Source organism: Dermacentor albipictus, chromosome 3 (genome assembly GCF_038994185.2).
Source record: "Dermacentor albipictus isolate Rhodes 1998 colony chromosome 3, USDA_Dalb.pri_finalv2, whole genome shotgun sequence".
Taxonomy (NCBI): domain Eukaryota; kingdom Metazoa; phylum Arthropoda; class Arachnida; order Ixodida; family Ixodidae; genus Dermacentor; species Dermacentor albipictus.
The window spans coordinates 55,078,653-55,103,148 of NC_091823.1; the positions used below are offsets into that span (position 1 = coordinate 55,078,653).

Sequence of the window (24,496 nt, forward strand, 5' to 3'; positions counted from 1 at the left end):
TTAGGAAAAAACGCATTACCGTTCACCGTCACCGTCCGCTGCAGTGTATGTGAGCACTGCGCAATTTGCGCTGCAAACGTACCGGCTGTTGGTTGAAGACCGAAAGGTGAGGGTAAGAGATCAATGTTAAACCAGAACACACAAGTTTGATAATACGGCACGGCCATCTTGAGATAAGACATATTAAGCAATAGGTGTATTGTTTTCAGCCGTGATTTACGATATCAGTACCTGTCACCAAACCAAACTGCAACAATGTGGCAATCCCAGGAATGTACGCCGCCCAAGCAATTGTATCAATTTGTAGAGTTCCCAACAAGACGGCATGCCGCCTCCGCTACAATTTTGGGGTCTCTCTTTTTCAAACTCTGCGTCATCAGTGACCGTGATGCTGTTGCAGCAAATATATCATGCGCCCAGCCCCAAAACAATTTTGTGCTCAGCGAGAAATATATGAACTTCATAAGGGTGGCCACACCCTTATCAATTATGGCCTAGAAGACAGAGAAAACCGTGGACCACGAGTGCGATAAAGACACTATTGAACAAAAGGCGCAGCTTATTCTTTAAATACATTCACAGCAAAGATTAAATCCTTTACTAATTAGACATCGTTAATGAAATTAATATAATGAAGAAGCTCAAGTTCCCTTCTCTAACTTCGGGGGAAAAAAACTAGTCACGATCACAAACACATATTGCTGCCAGAGCTATGCGTTACCATATCCTCCGCGGTAAAAATGCAGCATCTCGAACAGAAGACACATGGAAAGAGAAAATGCAGGACGTGCGCTTGTTTGTGATGCTGTAACTGTTTCTTTACAATGCACAACATGAACCAACTCGCCCGGTTTCACTCCGACTTGCACTTCACGTAGAGCCGCCAACGTGCCAGATATTTGTTGTAACAAGGCTGCTAACGGCAAAGGCACGCATTGCCCGACTGACATTTTATGAACGCTTTGTGGTGGTGCAGAGTTTAGTCGCTATGTATACATACACATCAGTAGGCAGGGCCTTACCCGGCGCCTCATGGATCCGCCACTTCCAGAACACATATACTTAGACTGCTGCAGACCGGAGCACTTGCTGACTTGTGCACACACACCCGTGCCGCTTTCGCCACCCGCTCGGTATCCTGGGCTAAACTATACAGCTGCCGCAGTAAGGCGAAAAGCCAGGAGACGAGAAGGAATCGATTTTTATAACGGCGCACTTACAAACCGCCAGACAAAACATGGGACACTATTTGCATCAGCATGCTGCAGGATTCTGCTCGCCACTGGGCCTCAGCCCACACCACTGAACTGTTCAGCAGGACAACCTTCTTTTCGGCTTCCGTGAATGGAGGCCACTCTGCTGCAGCAGAAATGTGCCCCGGATTCCTGGAAACAGATTAAGGTAGTCCATCGTCACGTGTTTGCAGGGGGAAAACATTGTATGCCTTTCCTGGCAGAATGACGGAATCTCGAAAAGAAAAATATATGAATTTTATTGCCGAGCCTCAGCCGATCCTATATCCGCGAGCCGTTTCAGTTTATCGACAATGGCCGCATTTTAAAAGGTATCGGGCGCCTTATGGGTCTTAAGCCCGTGCATTACACACGCAAATGCGACAACAACAGTTATAGCAGTACCTTGGTTGCAGAGCTTCACTGTGCTAGAAAACAGTCTTGATACCAAACTCATTGTCCATGTTCGTCTCTACAAAAAAAAAAAAATTAAGAAAAACGTGCCTGAAGGTAGCCACGAGTCTTCGGGAAGCGATAACTGCCCTAGCTACGGCTATATTATGCAAAACCGGACAGATCTGATTATGGGGTTTTACCTGCCAAAACAAAGATATATTGGTGAGGTACGCCATAGTGGGGGACTCCGGATTAATTTTTACCACTCGGGGCTCTTTAACGTGTAACTAAATATAAGTACACGGGCGCTTTTGCATTTCGTCCCCATCTAAATGCGCCCACCATGACCGAGATTTAATCGCACGACCTCGTTCTTAGCAGCGCAACACCAAAGCCACTGAGCAACCACGGTGGATGCGAAACCAGAAAGTCATTGTTCTGATCCCGCTACCGCTACCACACACCCGGAGGTTTAAAAATTAGAACATGCCGTTGCTGTTTGGGACCCTGGCCGTTATAAACTTATCAATACACTTCAGCTGATTCAGAATAACGCCACAGGTTTCTTACTAGCCAATTATTTTAGTACATCCAGCATAACAGAAATGAAAGCCAGTTTAGCGTTGCCTCAGTTAACGCTACGCAGAAAAGTTTTGCGCTTAAGCTTATTTCAGAAGAAAGTCTACCATAATCATCGTCCACACGCTGAGCACATTCCTCCACCTACGCACCTTTAATCCCGGGCTGACGGCATTAGTATAGTAGGGTGTGCATCCATCTCGCACAAACTCATTTCTACACTCTTTCATACCGAACACCTCACGTGACTGGAACCACCTTCCTGCCAATCTTGTTTCCATCACGGATCATGCTTTGTTCAGACAATCCTTATTCATATTTTTTCATTGTAACTAAGTGTGCCATACTGAGGGTCATTTTGTTTGTATCACGCTGCTTGTGTCTGGTTTTGTCGTTATTTCTTGTATTCTGACTTAATAGTTTTTGTGTTACCGTTTCTTTTGTCATACTTTGTATAACTTACCGTTCATTTGTAACCACTCCCCTCTACTATGCATTCGCGTTTGAAGGTATTTGGAATAAAATAAATAAATAAAGAAATAGCTAGACTGTGGTACAAGCTGTGGGGAAAAAGGGCAGTGTTCGCGCTATAGTTACTCCGCAGTTAACACGCGCGCCAACGCAGCTGCTCCCGCACCGCGTTACTACATTTGTGTGGCATTTTCTCTGCTCCGATGTCTTGGAAAGACTGGTGCACCAAGGACGTAAACGAAGTTTACCATGCAATGCACGATAAGTCACGGTCGATAAAGCCCCCTTACGGTGGTCGATAACGGCCGTCCCGGCACAGACGCGGGGCGTAACGCGAACAAATGTTGGCAGCGCGTTCAGTCTTACCCTGAGCTCGCAAACGCCGCCACATGACCCATCATGGTGCGGGACAGGTTGCTCTGGGCCGTCGTTAAACTCTGGTACGTTGGGTCACCCGACAGTAAGCGCAGGTCGTCCCCGTACGTGGCGATCCCGTCGCTGGTGGCGCGATCAGCAGCGTCCATCTTCTCCTCCGCCAAAACCATGAAGCGGACGTTCGCACCACCCTTCGCCGCTTCTGTCGCGTACTGCAGCATGGGGCACTGGAATGCCCCCTTCGTGAAGAGACCGTTCAGCTTCTCCAATTTCTCGAACCTGGATGCGCTTTCGTCGTCGAGGCCCAGGAGGGGGCCTATGTATTTCAGTACCTCCTCTTCCGGAAAGCCGATTTGGCGAGCCAGGAACTTGACGATGTCGCGCACCCCAATGTCCGTCCAGTTCTCCAATGCTATGCCGAACGCCAGCACGCGGTCCGCCTCGTGAATGGTGTTCCCGAACAACAGATCTTTGCCGGCGAAGAAGCTCCGGTCATTCGGAAGTTTCCTGGCGTCCGCGAAAAAGAAAGGTCCGCCGCCGAGGTTTATCTGAGCCAACGCAAATCTCAACTCCAACATGTTCACCAGCTTTGCCGCTGGAAGGAGGGCCAGGCACCGGACGTATTCTGCAACGAAAACGAAAGAGAATCGCTGCATCAGCATTTCATGGACAGTGGCTCTGGTTTCTCGCGTGCCACACAGTAATTCAACAATTGTTCAACGGCCATTTTCCATCTTCCGCGTCCAAAACATCTCTTAGCTGGAACGTGTCCCCTTGCACGCGTTCTTGCGCTTTTCCCAAGGCAATTGAGTTTAAAAGACAGTTATCCCGAAATCAGCTCTAAACGTCTTGTCTCAAATATCTCAAGGGGGCGACTCGCCGCGGTAGAGCAGTGGCTATGGCGTGGCGTTGCTGAGATAGAGGTCGAGGGTTCGATTCCAGACACGGCGGCCGCATTCCGAAGGGAGCGGAATGCGAAAAATGTTCCGTGTACTATGCATTGGGTGCACGTTAAGGAATCCAAGCTGGTGGCTCAAATTATTCCTCGACCACTGACTACGGCGTGCCTCGTAATTAGATCATGTTTGTGGCACAAAAACTTCGCAATTTTTTTTAGCTCAAGCTGGCAGCAACAAAAAACAATCTGTCACGTGTTGTAGACAAGTACCTTGAAAGCATAGGACACAGAGTAAGATACACAACATCCATGCTGTCGTGAAAAAAAAATGAGTTAAATTCATATGTCCGATTCTTGTGGCCAAGCACTAATAGCGCACGCAACTGCGAACTCTGGGAGATGCCGCAGGCAAGAACTACTTAAGTGTACTAAATGTGACGCTTCAGACTATGGTCGTGTTTACAAAATCTACACTGTCTAACATTCGTTATCGTGCTCTCTCCTTTCTTTGTTTCCACAAAAATCAAAATTGCATTTTTTGTTGCAGGGCATTAGTCGAAATGTGTGTTGTGCATTGTCGCATGACAGCTTTGTTGACTTATTTATGCATGATGTGCATGCGTAATTACCGTTATTTCTTTTTCTTTCTGTTACAATTGCATCATACACACGTGTATTTTATATGTTCTATATATGCATTGTTTCCCTTGTATTTATACTATACCTGTGTATTACGTTTGCCGGTCATCTTAGTAGGACTATAACGGCTCTACTGAACATGCAACACCTCACCTTATACTCGGCCTACAGCCTGTCATTGAGGGTCACGGACCACGTCAAGTCATCAGAACGCTTTTTTTCGAGGTCTTCAACAATACGGTGTTGAAGTAAAGCGAATACATTTAAATAAACAGGAGCCCCTACTCAGCTGATAAGGCCTTTCAACTCGTGTCCCAACGAGCCAGCTGTCCTGTGGCGGAAATCATTGATGGCGTTGAAACTTGTTACTGTATAGAGAAGACTACAAACAAAGCTGCGCAGGGTGATACGGGCTGCACTAGTTTGGAAGTGAGGGAAGCTTCAAGTAAAATTGAGTCTGAAGAATGACTGCGCAATATGAAAAAAAGTAAATGGGTTGCGAGAGTGTTGAGGTGTTTTGTACACAAAAACAACATCGACTGACAGTGGAGGAAAAGAACTAGGAAGCTTACCGGCAATTATGTGACCGGTATCGTAAGCAACCTGACAACAAAGAACGTCAAACGCGAAGTCAGAGAGGTTTAGAAAATCTCTAGGGTGGCGGCAATGGAAAAGAAACCGACTATGAGTAACTACCTAAGAGGAACAAATGAAATCAGGAAAGGAAGAATTTACGACAACTCAAAGGAAAGCTGCCTATTTCTCAAGGCGAGATAAGGATGCCTTCGAATGCGTAGTTATAAAGCGAGGTACACTAAGGAAAAAGAAGCATGTGCTTGCTGCGGCAAAACTATAGGAAACTACGGAACATGCTTTATTAGAATATGAAGATATCTATCCAGCTGTTGGTTGAGGGTCCTCTGTCTTCCTTGAAATCCCTGGGTTCATGGATAGCAGGGGGACAGTAAAGAGGTGCCCAATTGAGATTAGCAAGAGGCGATTGTCAGTTTGGTGGCAGTAAAGTAGGGAGATCACAAACAACGCAAACGCACAAAGTCACCAGTAGTGATTCAGAAAGTTTGATGCTGGGAATTCGTTGTCTGTGTATGTGTTTTTTATAAAAAAGATAGGTAGGACACTAGGAGAAATGAGCACAAAAGCTTGGTGGCGTAAACGATTATCCGATTTGAAAGGAGACGCCCACTGCATCCACCATCCATCCAGCACCCATGAAGCTGCGTCCCTTGCAGCGGCGCAAACGCGGCGTTGTATGTAGCGAGGCATAGTGGGCTCTCTGCTTGTTGACTAGTTTGTTTGTCGTAGAAACATCCGCGCATTTTTCGATGTTGCCCGCAGGGCGCTATGTATCTGCGCATGCCAGCAGGTACCGCTGTCCCCTGTGGAAATCCCCTAAACCGCTATTGCCTGTGAAAATCCCTTATTAAGGGTAAATATCACACTAGTGATGCCACGCATGCGAAGCCAATCAGTGCGAATTAAATCGTCATTAGAAATCAAAACAGATGAGTTCATCCTTCTTGCAAATTAATCCGCGGTGGGCAGTAAACTTTTGTGGCGCATTAAACCCTTCGCACTTGACATGATACTTTTGCAATAACGGAGACTGAAGCCGAGTACGTGTTGCACCTAGCGTTGATGCCGGAAAACGAGGGGGCATGCCCTCACTTTCGCACAGTTGTTTGCTCACTTTATAACCAGCAGTAGCGAACGAGAGACCTTCGGGTATGCGCAAATTTTCCGCATTAGGCTCAGAGAATAATTTATCGTTAAAGTACCGAGAAAGGAACATACACACGCGAATGTCTTTATTCGTTGCCTCCCATAGCGTCTGCGCTGTGAAGTGAAAGTATACAAATTACCAATCAACAAGTCGAGGGCGTGGTAGCTTATAACTTGCCTGGAATGGACCGACCTGCGGCGCAGGACGACCTGTTGCAGCAAAGTTGTCCGAGGAACTCGGTTTTGCCCACTCCTGCTTCTCCACTGTTATCCGGAGTTATGGTAAGCATGCTCTGCGACAGGATGACCGACCGGTTCGCATCGAACAGCTCAGGTCTGGCGAGCAAGGCGGAGACCACAAAGCCGCCACTCGAGTGACCCAAGGGCACCACGTTGCTGGCGTTGCCACCGAACGACGCGATGTGCTCCTTGGTCCAATGCCAAGCGAGCAGGATGTCTTCGACGCCCACGTTGTCCGGGCCGGTTCCGTTGCGGTGCAGGAAGCCGGGAGCGCCGAGCCGGAAGTTAGGGGACACGACGATCACGCGGCCATGGCTCGCCATGTTGCTCCAATCGAAGAGACCGTTCCAGCTGGCCACGTGAAACATCCAGCCGCCCAGGAAAAACAGCACCGGTAGTGATTCCTCCTTCTCCATCGAACAGCGGCTGGGAGCCCAGACGTTCAGGGTGAGGCAGTTGTCCGACATGACAGTGACCGACCGCAGTACCGGGACGTGTATTGATGGCTGCAAGCACGCTGCCGGAAAAAGGACAGGTTAAAGCGTTGTAATACCTTTTCACGTTGGTAGCTTTTCCGAGTGCAATTAGGGCGAAAAGAGCTAGGAATGATCGTCATGTGACAATCAAACAGCCTTGAGATAAAAAAAAAACAAAAAAGAAAATGTAGGCCCTGTTCACGTGATACGCAAGAGGCATTTTCTGGTTGTCTTGCTTTGATTACGTCTACTGCAGTGTGTTTCAGTTTCACGTGCCAGTATTTAGGTTCGAAGGCAGCAGGATGAAAATTCCCAAGAAAATATGCACAGCAGCTCAACGTGCAATTAGACTAATATAACTAACCTTAAGGAGTGCGTAAAAAGGTTAGACCACCTCGGGCATTCCGTATGGGCTACGAGGCGAGCGCGCGGGCAGCTGCACTAACCGAGGTAGTAAGCGCAAGTGACGCCTTGAAAATTGTGTGGTCGGGCGCCAGGGACCCTAGCCATCCTTCATACATGAAGACAACAGACTTGAAGCACAGTGAGAAGCGCTTGGCCTTAAAAAACCGTATGTTCCTTCTAGCATGCTGGTAACTGTGACTGTATAGGCACCCCAAAGTTACCCTAAAGCCCCTAAAGGTTACCGTGTACTGAACAACACCCATGAATGGCCCGGCAGCAATGAAAGGCCAAGTTCCCAAGAGCTTCACCCCGATAGGCCGTGGAAAAGGGATGGCGTAAGAGGAGGTTGACTGGCGGAGGCGAGCTGCCTGACGTCACACACAGTTGGCAAGTTAAATCTAGTCTTCTGGAACTACTCTTTGGCGACTATCTGACCGCTTGCCTGGGCATTTATCGAAGGCAGTGCAGTTCAAGAAAGTCGACCAATCCCGACAATAGAGCAAAACGAAAAATGCGGGCAAATCCTGGAGATTATTAAGTCTGAAAAAGTGGCAGTTTTGCACGGAAAACAAGGCATTCTTAGGCAAAACAAATTATTAGTAATATCAGCAAGTAACGTTCGTAGTTTTATACGCCATATAAATCGCATCGAACATAATATTACGTGACCTCCAGCACTAGAGCACTAGGTGCCCGTGAAAGCCGCACACGTGAAGCTACTAGCCATCTCGTCTCGCCCAAATTTGCTCCAGCCGCACATGGTCTCCAAGACGCGCGCTCATCAGCGCACCGCCAAGTTCCCGTGGGGCAGAACTAGGCGGTGAGTCCAGTTTGCCCAAGTTCTGGCGTTCCCAAAGCAAATAAGTGCCTTTTACTGGTGGCTGGGAAAGTGTGGGAGAGAGAAGATGCGCACAGTTTCTGCTCGCTCTACTCAAACCGGTGACTGGTGTCGCACTCGTTACGTTGCTTTGAAACAGCGTGGGGGTCTACGCCATGTTGCCGCCGTGCGTGTTGCTGTTACTCTCGCAGGGACGAACTGCTGTCAGCGTGACACACCATCCGTCGCTCTCAGGATTATGCAACCCCAAGATAGTGCAGTATAAGAATGTGTTCCAGTCCATAAGGATGTGCCCCATTGGCTACAGGGCACGTGACACTCGTTATGTGCCGCTCTGTGATGAACCTCTTTGACGGCAACTTGGGCCACTGGGTATCGCAAGCACAAACAACACCATCCGCTGCACTCCGCATCAGTTCACAACACGTTCCGAAGTCAGTGCCATGGTAGGAGACGGGAGAGCTTAGATGAGCGTGTGTGTATATATATATATATACCACGCAAGGCGTGATGCAGAGATGTGCGTTCGTATTTCACCTGCGGCCAGCTGTTTTTTGTCTTCCACTTTCCTTCCCATTAATTATTTGCCTCATTAATTCGGTTAATCACTATAATTTCCCCTATAACACCCTTGGTGCCTTTTGTTTGTTGGCTTTATTATGACTAATAAAAAGTGGGCCCCTAGGTTAATGTAATATATATGCATATTATTTCTTATGGTGATCTGCTACTGACCACCGGACCACCGTCACTTGCACTTCGCTCCTCGAAGAGGCAGGATGTGTATCGAGTGAGCTCCTGAACAGCACTTCGCATTCTGATGAACGCGGTTTAAATCATAAATCTGGAACCTCAAAGTGCTGCTACGTAATGATCACGCATTTCTCTCGCATTATGCCAAACATCAGCTTCTTTGGGGGTGCGAGGGCTTACCCCCTCTCAGGTTGCTCCTACCACCTCCCTCACTACAGAGGTGGCAGGAGCTGCTCAGAACGCCCGACCAAAGACTACAACAAGCCCTCGTTGCCTGGGCCGAGAGAGTCGCTCGTCGTGAGAGGCCATTATTTGACTCGGGCTGGCCAGATCTTACCTGAGCAGAATTGTAATAAAGTTGTTACCAGCACCACTGCCTCTCGCCTTTCTTCGCATTTACCGCTAAATCACTATTGATTTTTTAAAATTCCTTGGTGGATCCTCTAGGCGCGTTCATGCCGTCAGCCCAGGTGCCACCGCTGCGCTGTCAATCTACCAACACAACAATGTACGCGCGGCCCTCGCGTGGGGTGTTAGAAGCCACCCCGAGACGCGAGAGACACGCAGCGTGTTCCGCTGCGAAATTGACGAAGCGACGTGAACTCATGGTCCGCTCAATCTGCTCTGGAGCTGATGCCAAAGCAGCGTTCCGCCTCCAATTGCTGGGATGGTCGTCGTGCGCAAAAAAAAAAAAAATTCAATAGCGTTCGAGCTCATCACCTGTGTGCATACAACACTTTAGAGCATACTGTGGTCTGAGCAGAGAAAGCTACAAAACGCTGATCGTTTTCTTTCGTTCGCATCTCGTTCATCAGGGAGCTGCGACGCCTGCAACGCCGGTGGCGGTGCTCCTCATTGCGCCAGCGTTGTGAGACGCCTGGTAGCTGCCAGGGGGCCTGTTTCTGGTGCGCAGCAGAAGTTTCCTCGCGCCCTGTGTCGCGCCAGCATGTTGGCCCCGCGTATTTTTAGACCACCGTCTGAGGAGCTTTAGCGCAACACTGATCGCTGCTGTAGCTTTCAGTGCTTCGTCCTTTGGACAAGAGTGCCCAGTTATCTGGTTTCTTTTTTTTTTTTGTGTGTGTGTGAAGTGTGTTCTCAGAAATGTACAGGTGACACTAGTGCTGCGCACATCATATAACGAAAAGGACATTCGCCTGTTGCCTCATTGTCTGTGTAGTTGTGCAGCTGCGTATGTGTTTGACTCCCGTCTGCCGCAGGCACATTGTTGGATAAATGCGAAAATGCTCCTGGTGTACGCTGCTGGTGTACGTTGTAAGCGGCCATGGTTAACGTGGAGTGTTTGAATTCGGTGATCCCCAAGACTGTTTGTTGATCTGGGACGTAAACCACGGTTCTATTCATTGCAACCGGAACATTCTTTTTAGATATACCGCGTTGGTGACTTCTCCCATCAATACCCGCACGAGATGGCATGATCACGAGAGAATTAAAGAAAAATATAATTAAGCGATACTGAAAGTCAGCGAAGGTAACTCCCGCTTTCACACTGAATCTGACGCGTGCCGATTAGTAGAAGAGGACAATGAAAATCTCGATTTTCACCTGCGTGCAAAGCGTATCCTCAATGCATGGTTAGTCCATAGCGTAGAGCCTAAAGTTAATGACAGTACAAAGAAGAGTCAACCATACAGGTGGCTGTGCTAGCCAAGCATCGTGTCGCTCTTCTTTGTGCTCTCGCAAATTTAGGCTGTAAGCTACAATATCTACGCATAAGCCATCAACCTCACACTAAGCCGTTCAAGCAGCTCCATGCATTCTGTACCAGCGGAAGATCAACCCTTTCTGTTATGTCCGGTCGTCACAGATTGCAAACAGCACAAACGTTATTCACACTGCTGATTCATCCAACATCCTGCGATTGTAAGATCCCAGGCAAATATGTTTGCAGTGTGAGCTAGAGTTTTGGTGCAAACTGCGAGCTCACTAAAGTTCAGAGACAGTAGCTGTGAAAAGGTAAAACTTAAAGCCAGTTGAGCATGGTCTAGTAACTCTTTGTTGTTTAAGTAAAGTACGCAGCACATAATTAAAGATAACGCATGTCTTTGTTGTAATTTACACTGCCCGAAAACTCCAGTAGGAGCTGAGTATGTACAAGAACCTTAGTATTTAATATGTTACCACAACGTTTTATTTTATATTTGTCTGAAACGTGAGTCGTTTTAAGCAAGTCTGACAATAAGGAGAACATGAGTAGCTGGCATCGCTTGTAGGCGCCAGCACATCTAATTTAATTTCATTTATGTTCCCTTTAAGAACCTTATGCTGTTAGGTAAAACGTGGCACCGACTTATTTTTCAATAGCTCTGAAAATTAAGACAGTAAAAAATAACAAAGGAAACAATCGGAAATGAAAGACTACATGTTATCATTAATTATATGTTACTAGTCAAAGAGTTCTTTAATTCGCCGTGTATCATACAATGCTTACTTAGCAGCATTAACAAACATTAAAAGTAGAACATACAGCAATTTGCACAGTATTTGAGGTACGCGCACAGATCACCTCCCGTGCGATTTTTTTTCTTTTTTGTGTGCGATATGACGTGCTAGCATTTCCCGTAATTTCTGGTGGTTTGTACACAAGACACGACTGACTGGAAGGGAGTACCATTCATAGGCTGTTTTAACACTTTGTTGAGGACAGATAACAAAAAAAAAAAAACAACAACGAAACGAGTGGAAATATTCACGTGGGTAAGAAAACTACTGCTACGGGCTACTACAAGACCAATAATCGAGGAATACATTGGAACGTGCGTACCAGGACCTTGCTTCACCGCCGCAAAAGGAGAGCGTAGCTTGGTGACCTTAGTGGCGAGCTCGAAACGCCGGCCTCCCGTCGTGCCCTCGCCGAAGGGGATGCCGCGAAAGACGCGCACGCGCTGCCCATTGCTGGTCTCGACGGCGACTCCCCTGATTTCGCCCAGCGAGGTTTTCACCAACAGCTGCTCCTCGGTGTCAGAGCAGGTCCCTGGCCGGTGCGCCTCTTGACCGCGCAGCAGTAGCCTGAGGACGATCAGCACGGTGAAGAATGCCGCAGTGGCCAGGCAGAGTATGAGAATATGTCGAGTCCCAAACTTTGGACTATTGTCTGTTTGGGAGGCCCGGCGAGAGCCGTCGATGGCCTTAGATTTAGCCGAGGGAGGAGCCGTCGGCGCGGAGGCAAGGGCAGCACTGGGATTTGGCGTAGTGGCGGTGCGGGTGATTTCTCGTGAGTTGACCGCCGAACCGGCGTGCTCATGACCAGATGGCGCCTGCATCGCTTCAGGCTGCAAGGAAGAAATATCGGTGCAGCGATGCAGCTTAAAGGCCGCTGCAGGCGGCGCCCTACAGCAACAGTTCCCGATGAGCATAAAGTGATATCAAAAGTAGCACAAATTCGTGCTGAGCCTGTCTTAGTTTACTTTCGCCAAGTGGAGACCACGTTATCTTTCGCATGGATAGGGGGTAATTTACAATGCCAGTTATGCATGAAAGGCCCGTTGAACAGTGTGACCTGTGAATTCTCAAATATACAGCGGTGTCAAAATGTCAACGTAGGCCCATGCAATCGTTGCTGTCGCCAGTACACCAGTTGTCCCAGCTAACATAAACCACGTGTTAAAAATATTCACCGACGATTACTATACTTCTTAATGCGAATTTCTTTTATGTTATGGCAAGGAATTTGATTCTGAAGGACAAGCTGCTCTCGGCAGCGGCACTGAGCCTCAGCTCCGGCAGCTCATTTAGCAGCAGCAGCAGACGAAGTGTTGATACCGGTTGCGTCGCTCATTTTTCAGAAAGAAAGCGTGAACACGGGAATGCGTGCCTCGTGCGGAGTGCATTCATCATCGGCGGCACCGCGGCAGGAGAAGTAGCGCATGCGCAGTGGGTCTGAAGCCGACACCAGCGCTTTGTTTTCGCGCTGGCCGCATGCATGCTTGGTCGTGCCGTCACTCCGCTTTCCTCCTCACCCTTTTCACCATACCCTCCTCCCCTTTCCGCCTCCTCGTTGCGCTGCATCCTCCTCTCCGCCTTTCGCCTCGCGTCTTCTATCCACCCGCTGCGCTCCGCGTTCGCTTTGAACTTTCGCTATGCTCGTTCGCTCGGTTACACCACCGACGACGCTGGCGCCGACGCTCGCCGCAGGCATGGGCGCCTAAGAGCTGCTCACTAAAAAAACGCGCAGCTTTCTGTGCGACAAAAAACTGCTTGTTGTTAGCGACCTCCTGAACAAACCCCCTGTAATTCTGTATTCTTGTCTGCCCTTAGTATAAGAACATTAGGTATTACTGAGAAATATTTCAAATTCGTAACTTTTGGATAACAATGCCAATGCAAGGAAACTTGTTGAGAATATACTAACAAAATAACACATTCTGTTGTTTTTGACACGTTGCCACCTGCGCAGCTCTTATTTCCGTCGTAAAAGGAAAGCCCGCAAAACCATTGAAATGTCCCTGCTTGCATGTGTACAGGCAGCAGTGGCTTACATTTAAGCACGATAAAAATCACTGCCCGAGCACTCCGTACAGATGGTTAAACAGCGAAGCTGAAACGTGCTGCAACAGTGTTATCACTGGGGTATTCCAGACGGTTCATTAAATGACGGCTTGGTAGGATGCCGGATCCTCGGCACCTGATCTAAAGGTGCCTGCTCCTCAGGAGTGCCTGCGACGCGTGGCCTGCCCATTTCGCAGACGGAAAGAAACTGCTGCGCGCCGGCTCGACTGCGACTGAGAGCAACGGCTTCACTACTGACGAAGCCAATCGCGCTCTTCTCTTTTTCGAGCGTTCGCATAGAGATGCGCCGGAGGAGCTTTCGGCGTACAGGCGACAGACAGACGGACGGATGGATACGGACGGACGGATGCAGCTTCGCTGTAAACGAGCTAGACAATGGGTAACACTTTGCAAAAGTGGTTTGTTTGAACGTGATCTACAACGTTTACAGTTACACTTTTGCCCATAAATTGATAATCTCAATGTTGTTAAACAAGGAGCACTAGTGTCTACCCTAATAGGAATACAAGAAATATGGCCGCCTTCTCCAGGAGCTTACTAACACCGTATGAGCGAGGGTGGCTTTTTTTTTAATTTAAGACATGGTTCATGTTTGCGGGGAGACCCTGGATAATGCGAATGGTAAGAACTCTCTTGACACTCATATTCGATCTGTTCAATCGTGAAACCACGGTTGGCCGTCGACTAACACTGACCTGACCAAACAACTGAGTGAGTGCGTACGCACTCCGCCAGCTCGCAGTTTCACTTTCGGTAACGTATTTAAGGGCGCTTCAAGCAGTTGAAATGAGAACGCAGCCACGAGTTCAATTTAGCCAATGAAAATGAGAGAATACGCACATAAAATACCAATGCCATACATTCAGCTGGTTCCTATCACGCCCTGACTCCGATTGGAACGATGGCGGAACCCACTCCATAGATGAGTGCCAGGGAAACCAAGCACGAGCTTTTTCCGACCAAGCGTTTGCCAGAGCGATCGGAGGCGAGAAGCGGGAACGCGTAAGCGTTGCTTCTGTTGTGAACAAACAAGTCACACGGCTGCCAAACGCACCCTACCACTACCACTACGGCAGACTTCCAGGAAGCTGCAGGAGCCATGTGACCGGGGCTAAGAGAGATCTCGGCTGCCATAGCAGGTCGGAGGTGAGAGCACCTGTGAGCCTCCCAACCATCGCGCGGCGCTGTGCAAGAACCATGACACTGTGTTCTCACCGCTCAATTTTGCTAAGTCTAATGTAACGAGCGCTGCCACGAGCGTGCTAGAGCACTCGCAAACGACCACCCCAATGTATTATAACGACGTAAAATCGTTGCTTACGCTGCTCTCGTTCCGAGCTCCGAGTCCAGGTACTAGAAGCCTTTGGCAGGTGGAAGGGCTGTTTGGTGGAGCGGACGCAGTAGTCTGGCCGAGCAGGGCGAAAAGCGGTGGACCTGCGAACAGGAGCCGTTGCGAGCGAACGTTCTTCTATTAGGACTCGTCACGAGCGGCCGCTGACACGCGCTCCTTATGCAGCGCCCGGCGTGCCTCCACGCGATTAGTACGACGAAAAAGTTGAAGATACGACCGATAATTAACGTTGCCGTCCAAGATATTTTTTAGGATCAATGAGATTTAACAACTCTGAATACAAAATAGTAAACCTCCTTTCTTTCACCAAAATTGAATTTGAATTAACTTATTTTTTTTATGGTTAAGGGGGCAGAATGTTCATTTTCATAAAATCATGCAGGCTCTCCAATCTTTATCTTTCGATTGTAACTTGCGAATTATGAAATTTGGACCTCTTAGTTTACTAGGCCAACACGACCAAAGGTAAATTTTGCCTCGCTTTTCCGCAAAGCGTTAAACGTAGTTGGCAGACAGGCACTCATCATCGTGGACGACATTAACGCACCGCACGCGGCCTGGGGTTACACCATCGAGAATGTTCAAGGCCACAACTTGTGGAACGACACGCACACGAGGAGCTCACGCTAATAACTAACCCGCAAGACCCTATGAAAATGGGCAATAACCTCCACAGAGACACTACGTCGGACCTGACATTCATAAAGAACATAGCCAGCCCAAAATGGGCCAACAGGAACATAAATCTAGGCAACGATCACTACATTGTGAACAAAATGTTACAACGCGGCCTGCGTAAAAAGAAAGGCAGGAAAATAACGCTAGCGGAGTGGGACACCTTTCGTTAGCTCCGCGAGGACGATGCGACAGAAACCATCGAAGACAGAAGTGACCAGAGACACACCAGCGTAGCGTGCAGAAATCCACCAAAAATGTTCCCGAAGATGTAGGCATGGAGGAAATGGATAGCAAACTCCGACGCATGCGGGAGGCCAAAAACGTCTTGCGAAGGCGCTGGAAAGGTCAAAAGCAGAACCGGCGCCCAAGAAAGAGAATCGTCGCGCAGCAGTGGGAAGCCATGTACAGTCTCATGGACAAACAGTTCGGAATGATCAAAACTTGAAACATACTCCGAGGTGTCTTCGACCCAGAAGGCACGGAAACGACACAAGGACAAAACCAGCAACGTATACTACACAGCTATGCAGGTACAGAGCTCCTACGAAATCTACGCTAGGTATACGCAGGATGTGCAAAAAAGACTCGCTAAGCAGAGTACCAAGGGAAAGATAACGTCGACCTCGACACCCCCATAACGGAGGAAGAGATTCGATACGAACTTGTACGACATAATCTGAAGTCCAAACCAGGTCCCGATGCTGTAAAATATAAAACACTTCGCAACTAAAAGACGAATCCATCACTGCTCTCACAAAGTAAAGAAACGAATGTTGGGAGAAAGGACCATACCCCAGTAATAGAAAACCGCCCAAATCATACTAATACCCAAACCGGGGAAAAGGCCACACGTAAAAATCTCAGGCCCATCTCATTGGCGTTCTACACCGGAAAATTCATGGAAAAATTACTTCTAACGCCTTTCGCCAGATACATGGATGACAACGGGCTAAACCCACACACCATCATCGGCTTTCTACCAAAACTCTCGACGCAACGCATCATGCTGCAACTAAAGAACCAAATCTTCGGCGCTGAAACACGCACCCTGGATACAAAAGCCACACTGTGTCTCGACCAGAAGGCATTGGAACATTGGAGGGCATTAGAGAAGGCAACTTGCTAACCCTCCACGTAGGCCAAAGAGCATACGACTTCGTGAAAGATTTCCTCGCTAACCGTAAAGCTATAGTCATGGCAAGGGACGCGAAATACGAACAAATAGAACTAGGCAAGCAAGGAACAACACAAGGTTCGGTGCTTTTCCATTTCCTATTTAACGTGGCGAAGCTCGGCCTACCGGAGAGCTGGAACGTATCGAAGGACTTCAGTACACTCCGTGTGCGGACAACATCGCCCTATGGGTGACGAGCGGAAGCCACAGACACATCGAAGACAGTTTACAGCAAGCAAGTCAATACGGTAGAGAGGTACGTGAAGAAGGACCTAAAACGCTCTCCCCGAAAATCAGAGCTACTGCTCTACAGACCTACAAGCAGAGAATGCAAGCGCAATCAAGATCGACCAAACATAACAATCTCGACAGGTGGTCACCCAGTTCCCCAGGTAAAACAACTAAGAGTATTGGGACTCCAAATATCTGAGAACGGACATAACGGAGAAGCAATAAGAATATTAGATAACAGCACCAAGCAAACCATGAGGTTGATTCGAAATATCGCCAACAAGAACTATGGCATGAAATAACACAGTCTAGTGCGGCTCATCCAAGCCTTCGTCGTCAGCCGCACAGTGTATGTGACCCCATGCTTACAAGCGGCGTATAAACAAAAGATAGACGGCATCATCAAAAAGGAATGTAAACAAGCCCTCGGCCTGTCTATCACCACGTCTCACGAGAAGTTCGAAGCATTAGGAGTGCACAACCCGCTTCACCATCTCATCGAGGCTCATACGATAACACAATGCGAAAGACTCGCGCAAAGGAACACGGGAAGACACATGCTGAATATTCTCGGTATCACGTACGCTGGCCAAAGCGAGGATAAATAGCACAACCCAAGAGAAACCGAAGGCTGCATCATCATACCCCCGTTACCCAGAAACATGGACCCTGAACATCACTGAGAACGGAGGGATGCAAGATCGTAAGCGCTGCACAAGAAGTTCGAAAACGACGTGGACGTGGTCTATGTAGACGCGTCGGAATATGCCGACGGTCGACACATGGCAGTTATCGCCTCAAATACAGCGGAGCGCCAGCTTGCCAGCGACACCATTAAAACAGGAAATTCGGAAACCGTGGAAGAAGCGGCCATAACGCTGGCGCTCGCCTTCACAACGGCCAGCGTCGTAATGAGTGACTCTAAAACCACGCTCCCTAACTTCGCTAAGGGAAGGGTCTAGAAAGAAGCGCTAAAGATCCCGACTAACCTTCACGAGGAGCGTGACGTTCATGCCATATGGACGCCAGCCCACTCCTTCCTACCGGCCAACGAAACCGCACACACATTAGTTCGAGGGTTTGCGAGCCGTGCAGGGGCAGGAACAACGCGGGGCCCGAGTGTGGTGAAAGACCGCATGGTCAAATATAATCAAATTACCAAACACTACAGATTAGGGAGGCAGTATTATGCGCCCCCCCCCCCCCACCCGCCCCCACAACACTCGTCATAAACTAAACAGCAGGGGACAGGTTGGCACCTAATACAAACAAGTATAACAAATAAGCGATCGCGTTTCGGAAGGTATACCTTCCGAAAGGCGATCGCTTATTATCATTGTTACCCAGAACAATATTGAGATAGACGTAAAGACTGTAATGAGCAGGCGGACCTGATACACATAATCTGGGCTTGCGCCAACACAGTGCAGGGGCCAATCAACACATATACACCATTAAAACAGGAAATTCGGAAACCGTGGAAGAAGCGGCCATAACGCTGCGCCTAACGGCCATAATGCCGTTAGGCGAAAATTGCCCTTCATTTGTAAACTTAAATGCATCCTTTGGTTTAGTTGGTACCTCGTATTGGTCTGATAATGTCAGAGCGTCCATATGTGATAGCTGGCTCAACAGTTGTGGTCCTTTGCTGCTGAGCGTGCGGTCACGGATTCGATACCAGACCTCTGTGGCCGTATTCTTGATGGGGGTGAAAAGCAATAATAATAATAATAATAATAATAATAATATAATAATAATAATAATGTTTATTGCCACACAATATACAAAACAGCACAAGCAGGCCGGTCTAAGCCTTAGTTGGCTTGTAGGACCGTGCCAATGAATATGATGAACAAGGCAAAAGATGTACAAAAATTGATGAGAGATGAATAAAAGAAAAAAAACAAAAAAATGAAAGGCAAAAAATTAAGAACAAGATAACATTTGTTTATCTACATATAACAAAAATTGAAGAGGTAAATATTGCGATGAAAAAAAAAAGCGACGTACAAGAGGGTAATTTTACTCTAGCTGTTTTAAGATGTGTTTGAGCGTTCTTTTTGATGTCGCGTTAAATAACTCTTCAGGTAGTTTGTTAAATATGTCAGGCACATAAGCACAGCGTCTGGCCGCGCCATACCTTGTGGCTGAACGTGGAACAACATAACGGACATGTTTTCTTAGCTCCCTTGCGGCGGCACGTTTTTGTTTGAAATCGGAATTCCAGAAATGTTTAACGACAACTGTTTCTATAAGTAATGAATGGAAGTTTGGTAGCCCAAGTTCACGGAAGATGTTTGCAGATGTTACTATTGGGGAATTGTACGCAACGTTTTTAAGAATGTTTTTTAGAATCCGGTCAACTCTACATCTCCAACGATCCGAGCAAAAGCCAAAGACTGTAATGCCATACCTTAACACACTGTAACCTAGTGCCTGTGCTATAATCTTTTTTACACACAAGGGTGCAATACTTTTGATATTAAATAACAGCCAGGCTACTGACCTCAGTTTGGAACAAATAAGTGATAAGTGATGTTGCCACGATAAATTACTATCGAAATAGATTCCGAGATATTTCACACAATCCACGTATGGAATAGGTGCGCATTTACAATGAACACAGTCTGACTCATGCAGGTAGAGAGGCAAGTTAATAACAGTAGTCTTAAGTGGGGAGCGAAAACAAACAAGTTTTGTTTTTTGGGCATTTACAACAATTCCATTATTAGAGAACCAAAGCATTGCCTTGTGCACGTCATTTTGCAACATTTCAGTGGATGTTTTATAAGAAAGGTGTTTCGCTAATAATACAGTGTCGTCAGCATACTGGAATACTGAACATTTCGAAATTGCCAAAGGGAAGTCGTTAACAAAGATATTAAACAACAATGGTGACAAAATGGACCCCTGAGGAACTCCAGCTTTTACCGACAGCTTAGAACTAAATATACCCTTATCATCGGTAGAGACCACCTGAAATCTGTTGCTCAAATAATTTTCGAGGACTTTGTAAAAAGGCCCACGAAATCCCCAAAAATGCAGTTTACTTAACAAGATTTGATGATTCAGGGTGTCAAACGCTTTCGCTACATCTAAAAATAGCGCACATGTGAAAAGATTCTGATCAAATGCCGAAAACAGTTCATCTGAAAATTCCTCAAGCAGTGCCACAGTACCACGCCCTAAAACGAAACCAAACTGTCGATTGGTCAGGATAGAAAATTTGTTAAGAAAAGAAGACATAGTGTGGAAAAGAAATTTTTCTAAGACCTGAGCAATAATCGGCAATATTGAAATTGGCCGATAGTTTTCAATACTATCTTTCTTCCCTGACTTGTGTAGTGGTATAATAACTGCAGTTTTTAAGCATTCTGGAATTTCGTCGCCTTCCAAAAAACCATTCAGTATATGAAGGATAATATCTGACAGCGCATTGAAATTCCTCCTGATGGTGTGTAAAGAAATTCCATCATATCCAGTGGGCTTGTTAGGACGGAAACTGAAAATAATTGCCTCCAGATCACCCTTCAAAATTTTCGGAAGAAAAGCCGACGCAGATACGGAATGCCCTAACGGTGAAGTGCTTGTATATGGAGAGAGGGCCCTTTGGGACGCTTTAACAAAGTGCCTGTTGAAAGCATCAGCCACTTCTGTGGGAGGTTGTTGAAAAACGCCGAAAATAGAACGGCTATTGGAACTCATTCCTCTGAGATGATTTACCAAAGACCAAGTTTTGCTTACATTATTTGAAGATTGTTGGAATTTATAAAAAAAGTAACGGCGTTTGGCGCCACGCAGAAGAGCAACAACTCTATTTCTTGCCGACTTGTATTCTAATCGCAGTCTTTGGTTTCTGGGATTTCTTTTGCAGCGTTTCCACAAGTTGTCTCGATACGAAATGGAAGCAAGAATTTCCGTGTTCATCCAACAGTGACCCTTCCTTATCGGCTTAGCTATCAGCCGTGTGCAACGCAATTCAAAATTTTTCATTTGCATGCAGAACCTTTCATACACTTTGGCCGAAGAATCTTCTTTGGCTAAGGATGACCAGTCAAACGAAACGATAAGGTTATCAAGCTTGGATTGATTAACAGTAGGGACAAGGCATTTACGCTGCCCAGATCCAGTTTCCACCGATAACGTTCTAGACGTGTCTGGAAGAACTAGACGACATGCTACGAAATAGTGGTCCGCCATGCGTTGTAGAATAGTACATGACCTAAATGAACAGCAGGGAGCTCTGACCGCTATGTGATCTAAACAAGATTGCACTAGGCTAGTATTAACCAATTCCGCTCTAGTAGGAGCTGCAATTGTACATTCCAGACCATAAGCGGACAACGTAGATAAATAATCACAAACAGTCACTTTTTCAGGGCATAAAATATTGATATTCAAGTCTCCGATCAAGCAAAATTGGTCCACTGAGCTCCACTGCCGCAGAGATTCTTCAAGCTCAGCAAGAAAACGTGACAGGCGCGAGGGTGGTCGATATATCGATAATATATGGACAGAAAATGACCTTTTACAAACTTTGACCATCATAGATTCGGCATGTACAAAAGATGCATCAATAGAAGAAACTTCACAGTTGTCGTTTACATAGAGAGCAATGCCCCCGCCACGACGCCCGCTTCGTGTAACAAAATGTGCGGAAAAGCCCTGTAATGTAAACGTATCAAGACAAGCCTGGGAAACATTGATTTCTGTAATCACAAATGCGTCTACAAAGTTAGCTGCCGATTCAGCCTGAAATTTAAATTCGTCCCAGTATTTACGAAGACTTCGAATATTAACGCTCATAATGGTAAAATCTTGATCAGAGCTGCACAGAAATTCTGTTTTAAATGAACTGAAGTCTGGTAGTTCACTGAAAGAAAAAGGCATGTTGGCTAAGCAATGTTTTCCAGGTCTGCTTGTTTACCAATTCGAACAAGAGACGCTGTTTCATTCTTTTTCACGAAGATCTTGCCTCCTTTCGTCCAACAAAACTGATAACCCTCCTCTTTTGCCTTCGTTCTCGCTTTCCAGAAGAGATCACGGTTAACTTTGGTCAAGTTATCATTGAAGTAGATCTTTGGAAAAGATGCACTTTCACGTAGTTTCTTCAGCTTTCCCCGCGCCTCAAGCCATTTTTCCTTCCAAATTACAGATTTAAAGCGCACGAAGACCACAGGTGTATCACTGATTTTGACTTTTAAGCGGTGAACGGCTGCAATATCGTCAGATGAAAACCCCGAGAGGTCCAGATTTTCTGCCATTTGCGTGATGGTTTGTGTTAGGCTTTCATTACTTTTCACTGGCAAACCGTGGATCTCAAGATTCTTTAGTCTGCTGTACTGCTCACTTTCATTTTGCTTTTCTTCTAGCTTTTGTATTACTGCTGCCTGAGTTACCACCGTTGTTTTCAGAGCTTCCAGTTTAGCGCAATCAGACATTTGACGTTCCTGAATGTCCTTTTGTTGTTTCCAAACAGAATCATACTTCTCAGAAAAAAACGACACCGATCCTTCGAGTTCCTTAACTGTTTTCGATACAGCCGTGAACTCTTCCCGCAGTAGTAGGAGAGAATCAACCTTCTTATGCAGAATCGGCAATGATTGCAAACTTTTTCGGATTTCCCTTAGCTCATCCAACAGTGATGACTCAGAACCACTGTTATCCTCCAGTTCAGTTTCTGTGCCGCTGTTTAGTTTCTTGTTACTTGTGCACGTTTTACAGACCCACGCATCTCTCTTAGAATTCCCCATAGTAGTGAAAGTGTTAGCTGCTATTCTAGAACATGACTGTCCTAGATGATATGAATATTTGCATTGAGCACACACCATCATTTTTCCATCAGTAGGCAGAGCCTTATGACAGGAAATGCAGCTGTCGTCTTTTCCCATTGTTCACAGCGAACTAGTTGGATAATGTAAACATATGCTAATATACAACAGCAGGGAAACTAATCTACAAAACAGGCGTTAGAAGGGGAAAACTGTTCATTGAAGTAATTCTTGTCGGCTATTATCGCTCACCGGGCGAAGCGCAGCAATCATTAGTGGCACGCAGTAACTGTCACTGGAACTGGCAGCTTGTGTTGCCTCGCAGAGGGCAGCCCCACTATGACGAGCAGGGAGGCAAGGCAGGCACTTTTACGTTGACGGCAGCAAGCAGCGACGCACGCGCACCAGCGTTGCCCGGGGTAGTGCTGCAGTAGTCTTGCGAAAAAAAAAAAAAAGAATGGGCCGTGCGCCTGCCTACTGTTCGTCAGGGAGAGGACGTCGTCCACGTACCGCAGCAACCGTCGTCGTAGCTGCCAGCTTGTTGCCTCGCAGAGGGCAGCCCAACTATGACGAGCAGGGAGGCAAGGCAGTCACTTTTACGTTGACGGCAGCAAGAAGCGACGCACGCGCACCAGCGTTGCCCGGGGTAGTGCTGCAGTAGTCTTGCGGAAAAAAAAAGAAGGAGCCGTGCGCCTGCCTACTGTTCGTCAGGGAGAGGACGTCGTCCACGTACCGCAGCAACCGTCGTCGTAGCTGCCAGCTTGTTGCCTCGCAGAGGGCAGCCCAACTATGACGAGCAGGGAGGCGAGGCAGGCACTTTTACGTTGAAGGCAGCAAGCAGCGACGCACGCGCACCAGCGTTGCCCGGGGTAGTGCTGCAGTAGTCTTGCGAAAAAAAAAAAAATAATGGGCCGTGCGCCTGCCTACTGTTCGTCAGGGAGAGGACGTCGTCCACGTACCGCAGCAACCGTCGTCGTAGCTGCCAGCTTGTTGCCTCGCAGAGGGCAGCCCAACTATGACGAGCAGGGAGGCGAGGCAGGCACTTTTACGTTGACGGCAGCAAGCAGCGACGAAATAATAATAATAATAATAATAATAATAATAATAATAATAATAATAATAATAATAATAATAATAATAATAATAATATGAAGAAGAAGAAGAACGCTCGCGTACTTGCACTAAGTTTCACGTTATTGAACCCCAGTTGGCCAAATAAATCAGGAGCCCTTACTACGGAGCGCCTCAAATTCAGATCGTGGTTGTGGCTCGTAACGGCCCAGAATTTCATTCAAATTTTTAATCGAGAACTTCATCTACGCCAAGAGAACATATATATTAAAAATACATAAATAAGAAATAAATGCAGCTTTTTAACAGCTGAAGGCTACCAGTCTGGAATATGTGCGGGAAAGTGATTTGACGAAAAATCTGATTAGTGAACTTTTGTTGACTGGAAGAGTGTATATTTCAGTTTCTCGCGGAAGCAATATCCCCCTATTTGGGTAATTCAGCTCAATGACTGGTACAGTGATATGAGCCGCAGGCGATCCTTGAATATTTTATTCTGATGAGCTAGAAATACAGCGTGATGAAGAAAGGAAGGACCTTACTCCCGCGATTTGTCCTTTTTTTTTTTGCCTCTTTGCACGCCGCACATGACGAGGTCCCTTGGGGAACTAACCCCTTGTGTCGATTCTCGTACAGCAAAATAACTGAAGC

At 47.0% G+C, this 24,496-nt stretch overlaps 1 protein-coding gene across 4 annotated transcripts; it reads right to left on the reverse strand.

Moving 5' to 3' along the window:
* Positions 1-1,183: 1,183 nt before the first annotated feature.
* Positions 1,184-23,835, reverse strand: LOC135899136 (para-nitrobenzyl esterase-like). 4 transcript variants are annotated; one of them, XM_070535495.1, is made up of 7 exons: positions 23,285-23,835; positions 23,027-23,209; positions 14,891-15,003; positions 11,825-12,332; positions 6,509-7,087; positions 3,045-3,678; positions 1,184-1,385 (listed from the first exon to the last, which is right to left on the reverse strand). In XM_070535495.1, the coding sequence occupies exons 4-7, from the start codon at positions 12,321-12,323 to the stop codon at positions 1,217-1,219; spliced, it is 1,881 nt and encodes a 626-aa protein (XP_070391596.1). In that variant the 5' UTR covers positions 12,324-12,332; positions 14,891-15,003; positions 23,027-23,209; positions 23,285-23,835; the 3' UTR covers positions 1,184-1,216. The 4 variants fall into 4 exon arrangements, with proteins under 4 accessions (XP_070391596.1, XP_070391598.1, XP_070391597.1 ...); XM_070535497.1 differs by lacking the exon at positions 23,027-23,209; XM_070535496.1 differs by lacking the exon at positions 23,285-23,835 and having other exon boundaries at positions 23,027-23,254.
* Between the last annotated feature and the right edge of the window lie 661 nt (positions 23,836-24,496).